We start from the raw sequence: 13399 nt of genomic DNA on the forward strand, positions 1-13399 counted from the left end.
AAGAAGAATCAGTGATGATTCTCCTCTTGATCCTAGGTTCCTGGGAGTATGGTGGTGCCATTATCAGAGATAACAAGTTACATATATTATCTGTCATGACAATGAGACATACAGTAGGCAGTTTAGTAGGAGCTAGAAATTTAAAATGTAATTGTTGAAATCATTACCTGGGTTGGCCTTAAGTCTGTGCAACAAGCATGTTCCTCTAGGATTACTTGTCTGATATACCATATATGGCCATTTGTTTACTAGCTGAATTTCTCATTACTAGAGGATAACTTTTATTATACTGGTAGCATCAAAACTATGTACAATTGCTGAGGAAATAATGCTATTAAAATAATTACTGCTTTCAAATAGATGTTTGAGTGTTTGTGGAAGGACCTTGATATTTATATATTTTTACTTAACAAACACAGATAGCAATTAATATTATTATTTTAAAAATATGGAACGTTTCACAATTTGGGTGTCATCCTTGTCCAGCGGCCATGTTAATCTTCTCTGTATTGTTCCAATTCTAGCATATGTGCTGCCAAAGCGACCACTAGATAGCAATTATTATCTGCCATGAGCTTTACAAATATTAACTAATTTGAATCTAATCATTAAAACAATCCAGTGTAGCAAATATTTTATCATTCTCATTTTACAAAAGAAATATTGAAATTTGAAAGGTGAAATAAATTGGCCAAAGACACACTGCTTATAAATGGTAGAACTGGGAGTCAAACCCAGGCAGTCTTTGATGGTATAGATGCAGACCTTGTACTCCCACATTTCATCAGTTTCCCATACATTTGCAAAATATCAATAATGAAGTAACTTAAGACTTCAAACAAAATTGTTGCTTTGCCCCCCATGGATTTGTCACCCCCCTTCCCCTGGGTGACAGAGCTGCAAAAGATTACTCAAAGCCCATCTCTTCTGAGCAGTGAGAAGCCCCAAAATGGTTAATTTCCTGGAACCCTCAAGAGAGAGGCATTCCTTTCATTTGGGAAATTAACCACGGATTGGGGTTCTCCTCCTGCATTTATTCTCCAGACCAGGAAGTTACAGGAAGAGAACATAGGTGGGGTTATAGTTTAACAATATAGGCTGGTAACTTTCAGTGAAACAAGTCAGATGACATTCCATTAAGGCAATTAAGTGGTCCACCAACAAAAGCTTGATCTTAGCAAACATTCCTTCTCACCGCAATTTCCCAGTATCTTTACATATCAATCAGTAATCTGTCTGTCTTTGAGCCAGCAACCTTGCTGTGTTACAACTCTATCTTACAAAGAGACTCAATACCCTGGGGAAATTTCCCTGTTTTTTGTAAGGTCAATATTTGAAACTGCAAGGCTTTGGAAAACCAGGCCCTGTGAACTACATTTGCTTTATAGTATACTCCACACAAAATAGTGGTCTAAACTCATAACACTGGAATACTATTCGTTATGACCTAATATGTAATGCTGTTCATGTTTTACATATATAAGAGATACAATCTTAAATGTAATTTCCAGTGGTCACCCTGGGTAATGCAAAATATGGTTTTGGATTTTTTCTCCAGTTGAATTTAAAAAGAAAGTGCCATTTGCCTCCACTCAGTGCATTTAATTATAAAAAATACTCTGCAACACTAAACATGCCACAAGATGGTCTAATAGCTAGAAAATCAAAACATCATTTTTCAAAAATTGAAGCGTGATTGATTATGCATATTTTGGGGGTACAGTGTTGACTATCATTATTTGTGTACAGTATGTCATGATCAAATCAATATTAGCATATTCATTATTACAAATCATTATTCTTTGTGTCCCTTACCCAATTTCTCCCCAGCCCCCTCCACCTCCCCCTTTCCCACCAAAACATCATTTGTGACAGCACCACCGCAAGAGAATAGTAAAAAGCAGAGGTGATATGCGTTGTAATGTCTGCAGGTTTCCTAACACTGGATCTTTTAAGAAAGGAAAAAAATAATTTCATGAGATTCTGTTATCCTCTGACGATTCCATACATCTCATAATAAATGAATGGACACTATTAATGATGGTTTTAGAAATTCTTTTTGAGCTTTCTAATGTTGCAGCAAAACTATAATGAAGTTCTCAAACTGAGAATTAAAGAAGCCTTATGTGAATGGTAATAAATTGTATAAAATATAAAGGGCAAAAGTACAGGAATTCCAATATATTATTATTATTATTATTATTTGTCTTTTTCGTGACCGGCACTCAGCCAGTGAGTGCAGCGGCCATTCCCATATAGGATCCGAACCCACAGCGGGAGCGTCGCCGCGCTCCCAGCGCTGCACTCTCCCGAGTGTGCCACCGGCTCGGCCCACCAATATATTATTAATATCAGTAATATTAATATTTCTATTCCCTAATTCAGCCTATTCAAGCAGGATGCCAAATAGGTGAATATCTAATTAAATGCCATCAAAAAGTTTTAGGTCATGAAATACGAGTTTGAAGAATCAAAGTGAGTTACCAAGAAACCAAATATGAGTTTCAAAGAAGTTGGGATTAAGGAGATATGCTAGGGTTCGCTTCAAAGATGAGACAGAGTGGTAAGGAAGACATTTTCGGGGCTGAAGATTTAGGACTGTTTCGTTCAGGCTGCATGCTTTCACATTGGCTAAGGCCTAGTCTGTGACAAACATCTGTAAAAAGCTCAGAAAACTATGCCTTAGGCATGGTGTCTTTTTTTCCTGCTGATGTTCCGATCACTGGTGGCTCTCGCTGTTATAATCCCTGCTTGTTGGGACTTTGCTTTGGTTTACTTGGTAGCTGTGGTGCACCGCGAGAGGCAGAAAAAGAAGAAACAAAACCGTTCGATCCTTGTGAAGTTTAAGAAGTGGGAAGCTGTCCCTCTTGCATCTCTCACGCTCCTATTTTAACCCAAGCAACGGCGCACTTCGTAGGAGCGCTCCGGTCCGGAGGCGGGACCAGTGGAAACCCCACCCCCAAGCCGAATCCCAGCCCTCCGCGGGCGGACAGGAAGCGGCGGCGGGCCTGGCAGCCCGGGAAACGGCCCCCGCGCGCATGCGCGCGCCCTTATGGCGCCCGGGGGAGGGGGAGGGGCGGAAGGTAGGGGCGCGGTTCGGCATGCTGGTTGGGTGCCCGCGCGTCACGTGGTGAGGAAGGAGGCGGAGGCCTCGGGTTCGGGGGAGGGGGTAGAGAAAAGGGAAGGAGCGAGAGAAGGAAAGCGGGGAAGGGAGGAAGGAAACGAAAGGGGGAGGGAGGTCCCTGTTTTGGAGGAGCTAGGAGCGTTGCCGGCCCCTGAAGTGGAGAGAGAGGGAGGTGCTTCGCGGTTTCTCCTGCCGGGGGAGGTCCCGGCTTCCCGTGGAGGCTCTGGACCAAGCCCCTTCAGCTTCTCCCTTCGGATCGATGTGCTGCTGTTAACCCGTGAGGAGGCGGCGGCCGCGGAAGATGGTGTTGCTGAGAGTGTTAATTCTTCTCTTCTCCTGGGCGGCGGGGCTGGGAGGTGAGGCACGAGCCCGAGCGCCGGGGGCGCCGCGACCACGGCGGACCGCGCGGCGGAGCGCCGGCCGGGCCGAGCGGAGCCTAGTCGCGCCGCGCCGCGGCCGCGTCAGTCAACCCGGCGGGCCGGCCGGCGGCGCCACACGGGCGCGCGACGCTCCCGGCTTCCTATTGTCCCCCGCGCCCCGACCGCGTTTCCTTCCGTGGCTGGCCGAGGAGGCTCCGAGCCTCCGGCGAGGCCTTCCCTGCCCCCCACTGCTCCGGCAGCATGGGAGGCGGGGGTCGTTTCCCAGAGAAGCGAAGTCGGGAGATCCAGGTCTCCAGGCGAGAGCCGTGGAGCCCAGGCCGGTAGCTGCATCCCTCCAGCCTGCTCGGCTGGCTCCGGGGCAGGCAGCCGCGGCGGAGCTGGAGGTCTGGCGACCCTCGTTCAGCGCTTGCCCTCCTCACCTTTCCGCCGCCAGCCCGTGCCGGGTGGCGGATTCCAGAGCTCGTTCGGCCGCCGAGAACCGCCGCGCAGCCTCGTGGGAAGTTGCGATGTTTGCGGCCGGTCTCGTGTATTGTTCCTTACCCGGCGCGCGGTGATCCAGACCGACCCCGTTCTGCAGAGGGGCCACCCGTGGAGTGGTAACAGTCATTTCCCGCTGTCTGACACTAGTGGCTTTGACTCTTCATAGTGCCCGTATGTTTGGAGAGAGATCGCAGGAGGGTGTGTTTGTGTTCAGTGAAAACATTCTGATGCCCAGGGAAAGGATTTGGTGGGGAGAAGGGTAAACCGTTTCTGGATGTTCTTTGATCTATAGGCTAGACTGGGTTTTAGAGTAGAAGGACGGTCTCTGGGTGACCCAACTGGAAGAGTTTTCTTAAAACTCACAGGTGAAGTAGACGTGCAGTGTAGTTAGTAGATTGTCAAAACAGTGCCCCCCCCCAATTGGAGTTAAATTTGCTAAAAGTGTGTAATTTCTTGATGATTCCGGCCTTGAAGATAACTGTTTTTATTTCTAGTTTATCGTAGGACGATTGTGGTAAAGTGCTTTAAGTCAGCTTTTTGACTTGCCCCAAAGTATGCTTAAAAACCTTGAAGTATGTTTAAAAGCACTGAATTAAAAAATTTTCAGGAAAGCTTTGGATGAGTGTCTGTAGCCTAATTTGATAATTTAGAAAATATCTGAATATTTCATTCAGTGTATTGTTTCTGTTTTTTTCTTCATCACTTTGACATGAGACTTGAGGGGCCAAGCATATTTCTGTCCTGTATTCTACTTAGTCCGAGGGTGGTACTGTTAGGCAGACTTCTGTTGTAGTTTGTAATGTTCATTTGGAAGGTACACATTTTAGATTAAGAGCTGCTTGCTAATAGATGTTTAGTTTTAAAAAGAATCATGTGCCTTTTTGTGTAACGTTTGTATTTCTGTTCTAAATGTGGCTTCCAACAAATCACTTTTCTGTCTGTTTTCACTTTTTGTACTTACAGTCAGGAGTTAGACACTGTATTCTGTGCGGTAATAAAAAGTAAGACGAATACGTGAGGCACTTTAAACTACTAATGACTAGTATATAAAATGTCCTTTTTTGAAGAATGAAAACAGTAAGAAACTGATGTAGTCTCATGCTTGTAGTTAAAAACTGAATGAACAGCATAATTTTTGTGAGATAAGACCCTTATGCAGAACTTTTTAAATTCAGAATCTGGAGTCCTTTATTGCATTAAATATTGGTTAAAAAGCTAATTTTTTCTGTTAAGCAGAACTTTCTTTTAAAAAAAAACAAATTTTTCATTTTAAAATTAGCATCAAGATTGTAGCTTTTGGGTACATGGAGATACTTGTAGTTTTATTGTAATACATGCTATTTTCATCTACTAATCTGAACCATAAACGGTCAAGTTTGTAAAATATATGATGATGATTTGTGGAATAGATCACATTCAAATTGGTTACACCCCCCCCTTTTTTTGACGCTGGCGATAGGAGTATCTGAACCTTTGACCTTGGTGTTATTAACACCTCAGTCTAACCAACAGAGCTAACAGGCCAGCCCACAGTATATTCAGATTGAATACAATGTATATTTGTTTTAGCATATGAGAGAAATTAATATTGTTTGTGTAAATTAGAAGTTGTAGTGGAAATACAGATTTAACTTTAAAGTATAAATCATTTTCAGATACCTAGTTAACTTTTAGTTGCTTCCTTTTTTACATTTGTCAGTCATTGTGTGTTAATTTTTTTCTTGCTCTACATATGACTGGGATGGGAAGCTGGAAGGGAAACTTAAAGTGTGTAGAATCATGAAGCTTAAACTTTCCTAATGCCATCCATTTCTGATACATGTCCCATTCTATGCTGTATTTGTAGGAAGATACCATAACATATCTAGAGTTCACAAAGTGTCTGTATAGACATGTGCTCAAATATATGAATAAAAATGCTTTTATGATCTGTAAGCACATTAGAAATTTATTGGAGCTGTTCTAATTAGATACAAAATTTTTGTGTATATGTGAATATTACTTTTTTTTTTTGACAGCTGGCTGGTGCGGGGATTCGAACCCTTGGTCATGGTGTTATAACACCCTGCTCTAACCAACTGAGCTAATGGGCCACCCTGAATATTACTTAACACAGATATGTTGGAGAGTTAATGTCTTTTCTGTCTCTTTTTAAAAAAAATTATTTATTTATTTTTTAAAGATGACCGGTAAGGCGATCTTAACCCTTGACTTGGTGTTGTCAACACCACGCTCTCCCAAGTGAGCTAACAGGCTATCCCTATATAGGGATCTGAACCCATGGCCTTGGTGTTGTCAGCACCACAAGTGAGCACAGGCAGGCCCTTTTTAAAAAAAAATTCATTGGTATGTTTGAGAAGTCAAAAGGTATTTCAGTTGTAGCAGTAAACTAATCTCGTAATGTTTTGGATTGGTGAAATCATACATGAAATGAACTTTGGAATATGACATGTTTTTTATACTTAAAAATCTGGTATGAGTGCATCGCTTTGTACCATACACTCTATAGAAATAAGTTTTCTGTAAGTTTGGTCAAAAGTGTTAAAAGTATTAAAACTTAAACTATTTCTCTGACTTCTTCCAGCAAATAAGGGTAAAAAGTAAGGGTGAAATTAATGAAAGAGACAGACTTTTTGTCTTTATCGAGCTTTGATTCTTCATCTTTTTGACTTGAGTTAGTGAGTCCAATTAGCCATCTCTTACATTAACAGTATCATCTGTGTATATGTATAGTACCTCTGTCAGGTTGAGAGGAATGGGCATGGCAGTTACTTATCTGTTTTCTGATTTGTTTTTAGTAACTTGTTTAAGACCTTCACGGGTGTATGTTATGTGATCTGTTCAGTTTTCCCAAGGACCTGAAAGGTTGAGTGGCGGTTGTAAGGGACATTTTTATGATGCATGTTGTATATCTGATACTGTGTTAGGAGTTTCACTTTTCAAGATTTATGAGAGAGGGGTGATAGTTTACAGTTGAAGATACTGAGGCTTGAAGAGATAATTTTTCTGGCATCATCCACCGTTAAGTGGTGAATTAGCTATTCAAATCCAAGACAGTTTCATCTCAAAGCTTAAGCTTTTTCTCCACTGCACCCTCATACCTTTTTGAAAGTAGTTTTCACACGTTAGCTCAAAGGTGGCCACTGGACGAAACTGCCTTAGAGATATGTTTTGTTTTATTTGCAATGTCTTAAGTTTCAGCTAGTGATCAACATTGAAATATTGGGAAATTTCTTAACGAAATTCATAGATTTCTGCATTTTTGGGGGAAAACTTGAAATCCAGGCACTACTGGGCTGCATTTTTTTTGTCTGGAGCTGAGTGGTAGGGCAGTAGCTGTCCTCTTTACGTTAGGCATATGCTTACCAGTTCACTGTAGTCTTTGCCATTCCTGCTGGTAATATACCTGGCCTGCTTTATTCATTTTTGTTACCTGCCTGGGTCCTGTGGGTATGTTCATATCTCTGCCTCAGTTTCATCTTGCATAGATGGCTCCAACTTTCTAAAAATGTTTTTTAATTGATTTCTTATCCAACTCAATATATTTTTTGTAATTCTTTATTTTTTCTAAAGTCTTGAAAATTTGTTAATAAAAACCATTGTGTACACTGTATATAGTACATGTATGGCCTACACTATATATATTATATATTTTGTATATATATTTTTGGCAGATGGCTGGTACAGAGATCTGAACCCTTGACTTTTGTCTTATCAGCACTGTGCTCTAACTAAGTGAGCTAACTGGATGGTCCCAGCATACCCAATACTTTCTAAGTAGCATAAGTTTATTAGACATTTTAGGAAGTCCCTGTTTTCATAATAGTAACAGTTTGAAGGTCTTTAAGAAAGAATGATGGTTATAATCTCCCCACATCTCTTTATCTTGTTGAGCAAATAAGAAATCATTTCTTTTTCTAGTGGGATAAGAACCACAGAAAGTATTAGTTGAGGGTCTTATAAGTAAAAACCAACATAGACTTTTTTCTTTTAAGAATGAGATACAAACATAAACTCTGCTTTTGAAATTGAGAAAATGAAATGGAACAATAAATTCAACAATAAACGATGTTTTTCTGACATCATTGGGAGATGACAGGTTCAGATATGAGATTCCCAAGTAACAAGTCTCTGGGAACAGACTTTTAAAATTTTGGCTGTTTTTGGCGGACATTTTTGTAAAATATATTACATATTTACTGTCTCCTTAAACCCACTGAATTTAATCTTTTCTTAAGTAATGGAGGTTTAGTATGAAAATAACTGTTATTGTTCTGGGCTCTCTTGTAGTTTCTGTTTATTTTTCCAGAAATGATTGAAGTGGCATAGTAGTTTATCATTCTAAATTTATTCTAGGTGATTGTGCTTTTTATTCTTATATCCAGTTTTAATATTATTTTCAACTTTTTGGTTAGTTTTCCTGGCTTTCTTGTATACCTTGAAGGTGTCACCTTCTAATTAGTTGTTTCTAACATATTTTCTTTGGGGAAGCTAATCATACTTGACACCCTTGCATGTAAAGTGGAATAAATAAGGATTGAGTCTTCTATGGAATAAAGTACATGGGTTTCAGGTGTTTCCCCCCCAACCCTTTTTTAGTGTATATATTTTGGCCTTGTAGAGTTTAGTGCTGAAGTTGCCTGGTTCTTACTTTCTAACCAGCTGGAATGATGATGTACTAATGTATTTTGCTAGTGAGGCAGGGTAGAATGGAGAGAAGAAACTGATGAATAACCAGGAAGACACAGCAAATAAAATACACACGCATTTGCTTGCAGGTACACCATGTCCTAGTCTGAATCATGAATACTCTGGTTTCAAACTAATTTACTAGATTATTGATATTAAGCATACTCTAAAATGTCAAACTGTAATATTCTATACAGAAATGTAAATTATAAATTAAGAAAAATTGTTCTATTTAAAGAAAAGCCTGTAAAAGGTAAATGACAGGGTCCTGATACTATGTTTGTTTTATTAGTTTGCAGCAAGTAGCTGTGTTACAGTAACTGTGTTAGTGGTTTTTTTTTTTTTTTTTTTTTTTTTTATTTGTAAGAAGTGAAATTTCTTGTCTGTCTTCTAATTGTATGACATTATAATGGTTCGAAACGTTCTGGAATGGTCTAGCTGAAAATATACTCTATGTGGAGTACCAAAAATGTAGTTTGCATGTGTTGAGAAGATTGGGGAGCAGGGCAATGGCAGTTATCGGCCAGAGCTGCCAACATTAAGTTTCAGTGAGAGGCCTATGTGACCACTAATTGGGGGAGATAAATCGTAGATAGGAAAGGCTGTGTACAGAGAAACACATAGTCGTTTCAGATCTGAGCCCCAGGCCCCAAATCATATGAGTGGATACACCAAATTGTAGGAATTGGTTTGCATTTGGTCTGCTTTTCACATGGACAACTCTATGTGACAAACTTGGGTAAATAGTGCCAGGTTGTTTAAAAAAAGTGTTTTTTTTTTTTTTTGTGAGGAGTTGATTTATTTAATGATTGTTAATTATTCTTTTAAGCAACTCTAAAAAGTCTGCTTGTTCGGGTTAGAAATCTAGCATTGGTCATTCTAACCAGTCTTGCTGTCAATTTTTATACTAGGAAAAAGGAAGCAATGTTTAGGATAAGTGGAAAAACTGTAATAATCCTCCAGCTGGATTCCTGCAAGGGCAATAATGTTGCTGTCCAGCAGTGTGAAAGCTTTGCCTTAGTACTACTGGGGATAGTCCTGACCCAGCTGGTTTGCAGGAAACACCAGTACGGAGAACAGTTTTCAGGAATGTAGTCTTCCTTTGATACTGAGTGAACTCATTGTGAAGCCACTAGAATTCCAACCAAACAATATGAGACATGTACAGTGAGAACATTGCTGTTTAGTTACCATGGTTTATTTTGTGTCTGGGACCGACAGAATTCATGAAGCCACGGTGTTGTTAGAAGAATAGTAAAAAAGTACTGAGTTTGTTAGAGTAGATGAAATGCCAAGTTATATAGTTCCAATTATGTATTGTAGTTGTAGCTGAAATGAGGATTTGTTAAGCTGGAGGGACATCCAACCAGTTGGGGAAAACTTTTCGAGGTAGAAGAGAAAGGCATATAGGTTGGTGCTAAAGATGCTTGTAGGCTTATGTGCCTGGAATGAATAGTCCATGGTAGGAAATAAGGAGAAATGCTCTCTGGGTCATGATAACCAGGACTCTCATTATTAATGTTCTAGGCAATGATAACTGTGAGATAGAATATTATGTAGTGTTGGTTGGAATCCATGTTGAGGAACTGGAATATGATACAATAAGGAATAAATTAGCCATTTGCTGAACTGGGTGACTGAGTCCTGGATTAGAATAGTGATTGTAAAAATAAATAAGGATAGAACAAGAAAAAAACATGGAAGAAAAAACTGTTGAAACTTGGCAAATGTTAAATGTGAAGCTAACAAAATTTATTGAGGGCTCACTCTGTGTTGAATTTAGATCTCAGAGTCTGTTACATTAGAGAGAGTGTGGTTTTGTAAAACTTTGAAGACCTCAGTCTTTGATGTTGAAAATGTCTAAGATTTTGAGTCTAGATAGAAGGTTATAGGTTGGGATGGGTGTCAGAGTATGGGATTTTACCCTACTTGCATGTTAATATTTGGGAACTGTTTAAAACTTTGCACAGACCTTCAATAATCTGTGGCTAGTTATTAGGGAAGCACTGCTCTGGTTAGTTGGGTGATAGAAGCTTAGTGAATTTGGAGTGGAGGGGAGAAATTAGGTTTAAAGATATACTAACAATTTTTTTTTTTTACTTTTCTTAAGTTGGAATTAGGCTCTTCAGTTCAAGAATATGCTCGGTACTGTTGATTATATGTGAATTGTGAGCTTCCTATTTCAGAAACAAGTTGGGGAAAGGAATGTGATTGTTGCATTTTAGGCAAATGTGCGTGATATGATTTGTGGAGCAGAATTTTCTTTCCATGTATCTTTGCTTGCACTGATGATGGCAAGATGTGTGCACACACACAAATATCTGAACTTTGGGTTTAGCTTTCAAAAGAATACAGATAGAATTCTATACTTATGTATTGATGGGATATTAATTCACTACCTCTTTTCCTAAGAATTAAATGGGATAGTTTGTAAAAGTGCTGCAGAAACTTTAAAATTTATTAAAATGATGTTTCTAGGCCTGCTTTTATTTGGAATCTGTTAGTTACAAAATACTGATGGAGGGCTGGCCTGTTAACTTAGTTGGTTAGAGTGTGGTGCTGATAACACAAAGGTCAAGGGTTTGAGCCCTGTATTGGCCAGCTGCCCCCCTCCCCAAAAGAAACCAAAAAAACCCAGATGAATAAAATCTATTTTTAGTTGTTGAAATACTGGAATGTTATTACTAAACATTAGAAAATAGATTTTAACAAAATCCGTAATTCCTCCTCCAAAACAATTTTATCATTTTTTAATATTAACCATTTTGTCTTTTAAAATGCCTATTATTATGAATTTATATCATAGTATTTAGGCAGCTTTGTATCCTTTTAAAAATTAATGTGTAGTTAAAATGTACAGGTGACCTTTGAGCAACATGGGTTTGAACTGTGTGGGTCCTGGATCCACTTAAGTGCGGAATTTTTCCAATAAATATATTGGAAAATTTTGGGGGAGATTTGCGACAATTTGAAAAAACTCACAGATGAACCGTGTAGCCTAGAAATATCAAAAAAATTAAGAAAAAGGTATCACATGAATGCATAAAATATTTGTATATACTAGTCTATTTTATGATTTACTACTATATCCTTATTAGAATGGGAGTTTTAGGAGAGAAGTGACTTTATTCCTAGTCTCTGTGTTTTATTGTCTAGCTCACATTAGGATTTATAATAGATATGTATTATTAAGACCACAGAATTGTTAAATACATTGCTTGGTAAGTGGACTGGGCTTCTGAATACATGTTTTACAGCCATTTTTATTCAACAGAAGTTGTACATTTTGTATTCTAGTGAAGCAGCATTCATAGTACCGGCTGTCAGCTATATTACAGAAATAGCCTCATTATATGAAATTGAATGTCATAATGGGTTTAGTTAAAATTGGAATACTCTTGTAGTAATATTAGAAAGTTACTCCCCCCCCATTAGTACATTATATTATGAGAACCCCAAGTGTATAATAGTTAGGGTTAGGTATTCTAATCTAGCATAACGGAGAGGACAGTTTTGTTGCCAGCTTTGGATACAGGTTGTCATTCAAGCTTGTAAGTTGGTTCAGAAATCAGACTTAATTTTGATAGAAATGTTATAAAATAACAATTTTCCTGGTAATCCATAAAATTCAATTTTACCCATACAATAGCAGGAATTTCCTAGTAATTCTAGGATCCCTAGAACAGTAGACTATTTAGTAGGGAGGAGGAGCCATTTTTCTTTGGATGTGGAGCAAGCTCTAGAGCAGTGCTTCTCAACCAGGGGGCAGAGGCAGATGTTTTCGAGTGTGATATGGGAGAAGGACGAGGTAATTAGGATGGGTTTAGGATGAAATGCAGGGTTGGGGGTAAATGTATAGCAACAGTATAGTGGTGACTGGAGCCTCTGTGTGTGTGTGTGTTTGTGTGTGTGCACACACGCGTGTGTGTGTGCATGTGTATGTGTGTGATGGAGGTAGGTTGAAAGTCATATTTCCTTATGTGGATTACTGTCTGTACTGTGTCTGTACTTATATGAAATTGTATAAAAGAGTTTCAAATCAGCATGGAAATCTAAATTACATATATGTTTCCAGTTTTGGGTTTTTAAATTGTATTTCCTAAGTTAGTGGTAGAAATTTAATGTATTCAGTAGATTTTAATCATTCATATTTTGTGCCCTTTGTGATTGATTTGGCTTATAATTTCAAAAGGAGCTACTTCTGATCCAGTTAGCTTTATTATTTTTACTTCTTAGAGGCTAGCTTATTTCAAAAAGTGGGTGTATCGAAATAGGCTTTTTATTTTAGATACACCCTCCTATCTTGAATTTTCACTTGTAACTGTTAGATGTAGATATTTGCACGTAGAAGATGATTTGACTGGATTCCAATGAAGAAATGGATACTGGCTTACGTTTGAAGTCACATTGTAGAAGTAGCTTTTCCAAGAGTGTGTTAAAGGCACTTATGTATATTGCTAAAATATACGACTTGGTAGTTCCTTGAAGCTTACCTTTGTCATACAGGAGAGCAGTTTTGTTAGTGATATTTAGTGCTTCAAGACCAGAGTGAATGTATATCAAATATGAGGAGCATTGGTCAACACAGTATGATGCCTAAGATAACAGTTGATGACTCAGGTAGGAAGGAAATACACTTTTATGTTGCAGAAAAATGCTCTTAGTACCTAATTTTGAAATTATACAGGTAAAAAGTCTGTTGAAAACAACTTGATTACAAGTAGGT

The 13399-nt window shown here is 38.8% G+C and overlaps 1 protein-coding gene and 1 non-coding gene across 3 annotated transcripts in view; one reads left to right on the forward strand and one right to left on the reverse strand.

The window, feature by feature from the left end:
• Positions 1 to 442: 442 nt before the first annotated feature.
• LOC134374183 (U6 spliceosomal RNA) lies at positions 443 to 548 on the reverse strand. Its single transcript, XR_010023058.1, has one exon. It is a non-coding gene; the product is annotated as a U6 spliceosomal RNA (small nuclear RNA).
• A 2674-nt stretch (positions 549 to 3222) lies between these two features.
• ADAM10 (ADAM metallopeptidase domain 10) overlaps positions 3223 to 13399 on the forward strand; it is a 158277-nt gene continuing 148100 nt past the window's right edge. For both annotated transcript variants that reach the window (XM_063089440.1, XM_063089441.1), the window contains exon 1: positions 3223 to 3480. In XM_063089440.1, coding sequence (XP_062945510.1) covers positions 3426 to 3480 — 55 coding nt within the window. In that variant the 5' untranslated portion in view covers positions 3223 to 3425. The remainder of the gene's footprint in view (positions 3481 to 13399) is intronic.

This window comes from Cynocephalus volans, chromosome 3 (assembly GCF_027409185.1).
Source record: "Cynocephalus volans isolate mCynVol1 chromosome 3, mCynVol1.pri, whole genome shotgun sequence".
Classification (NCBI taxonomy): Eukaryota; Metazoa; Chordata; class Mammalia; order Dermoptera; family Cynocephalidae; genus Cynocephalus; species Cynocephalus volans.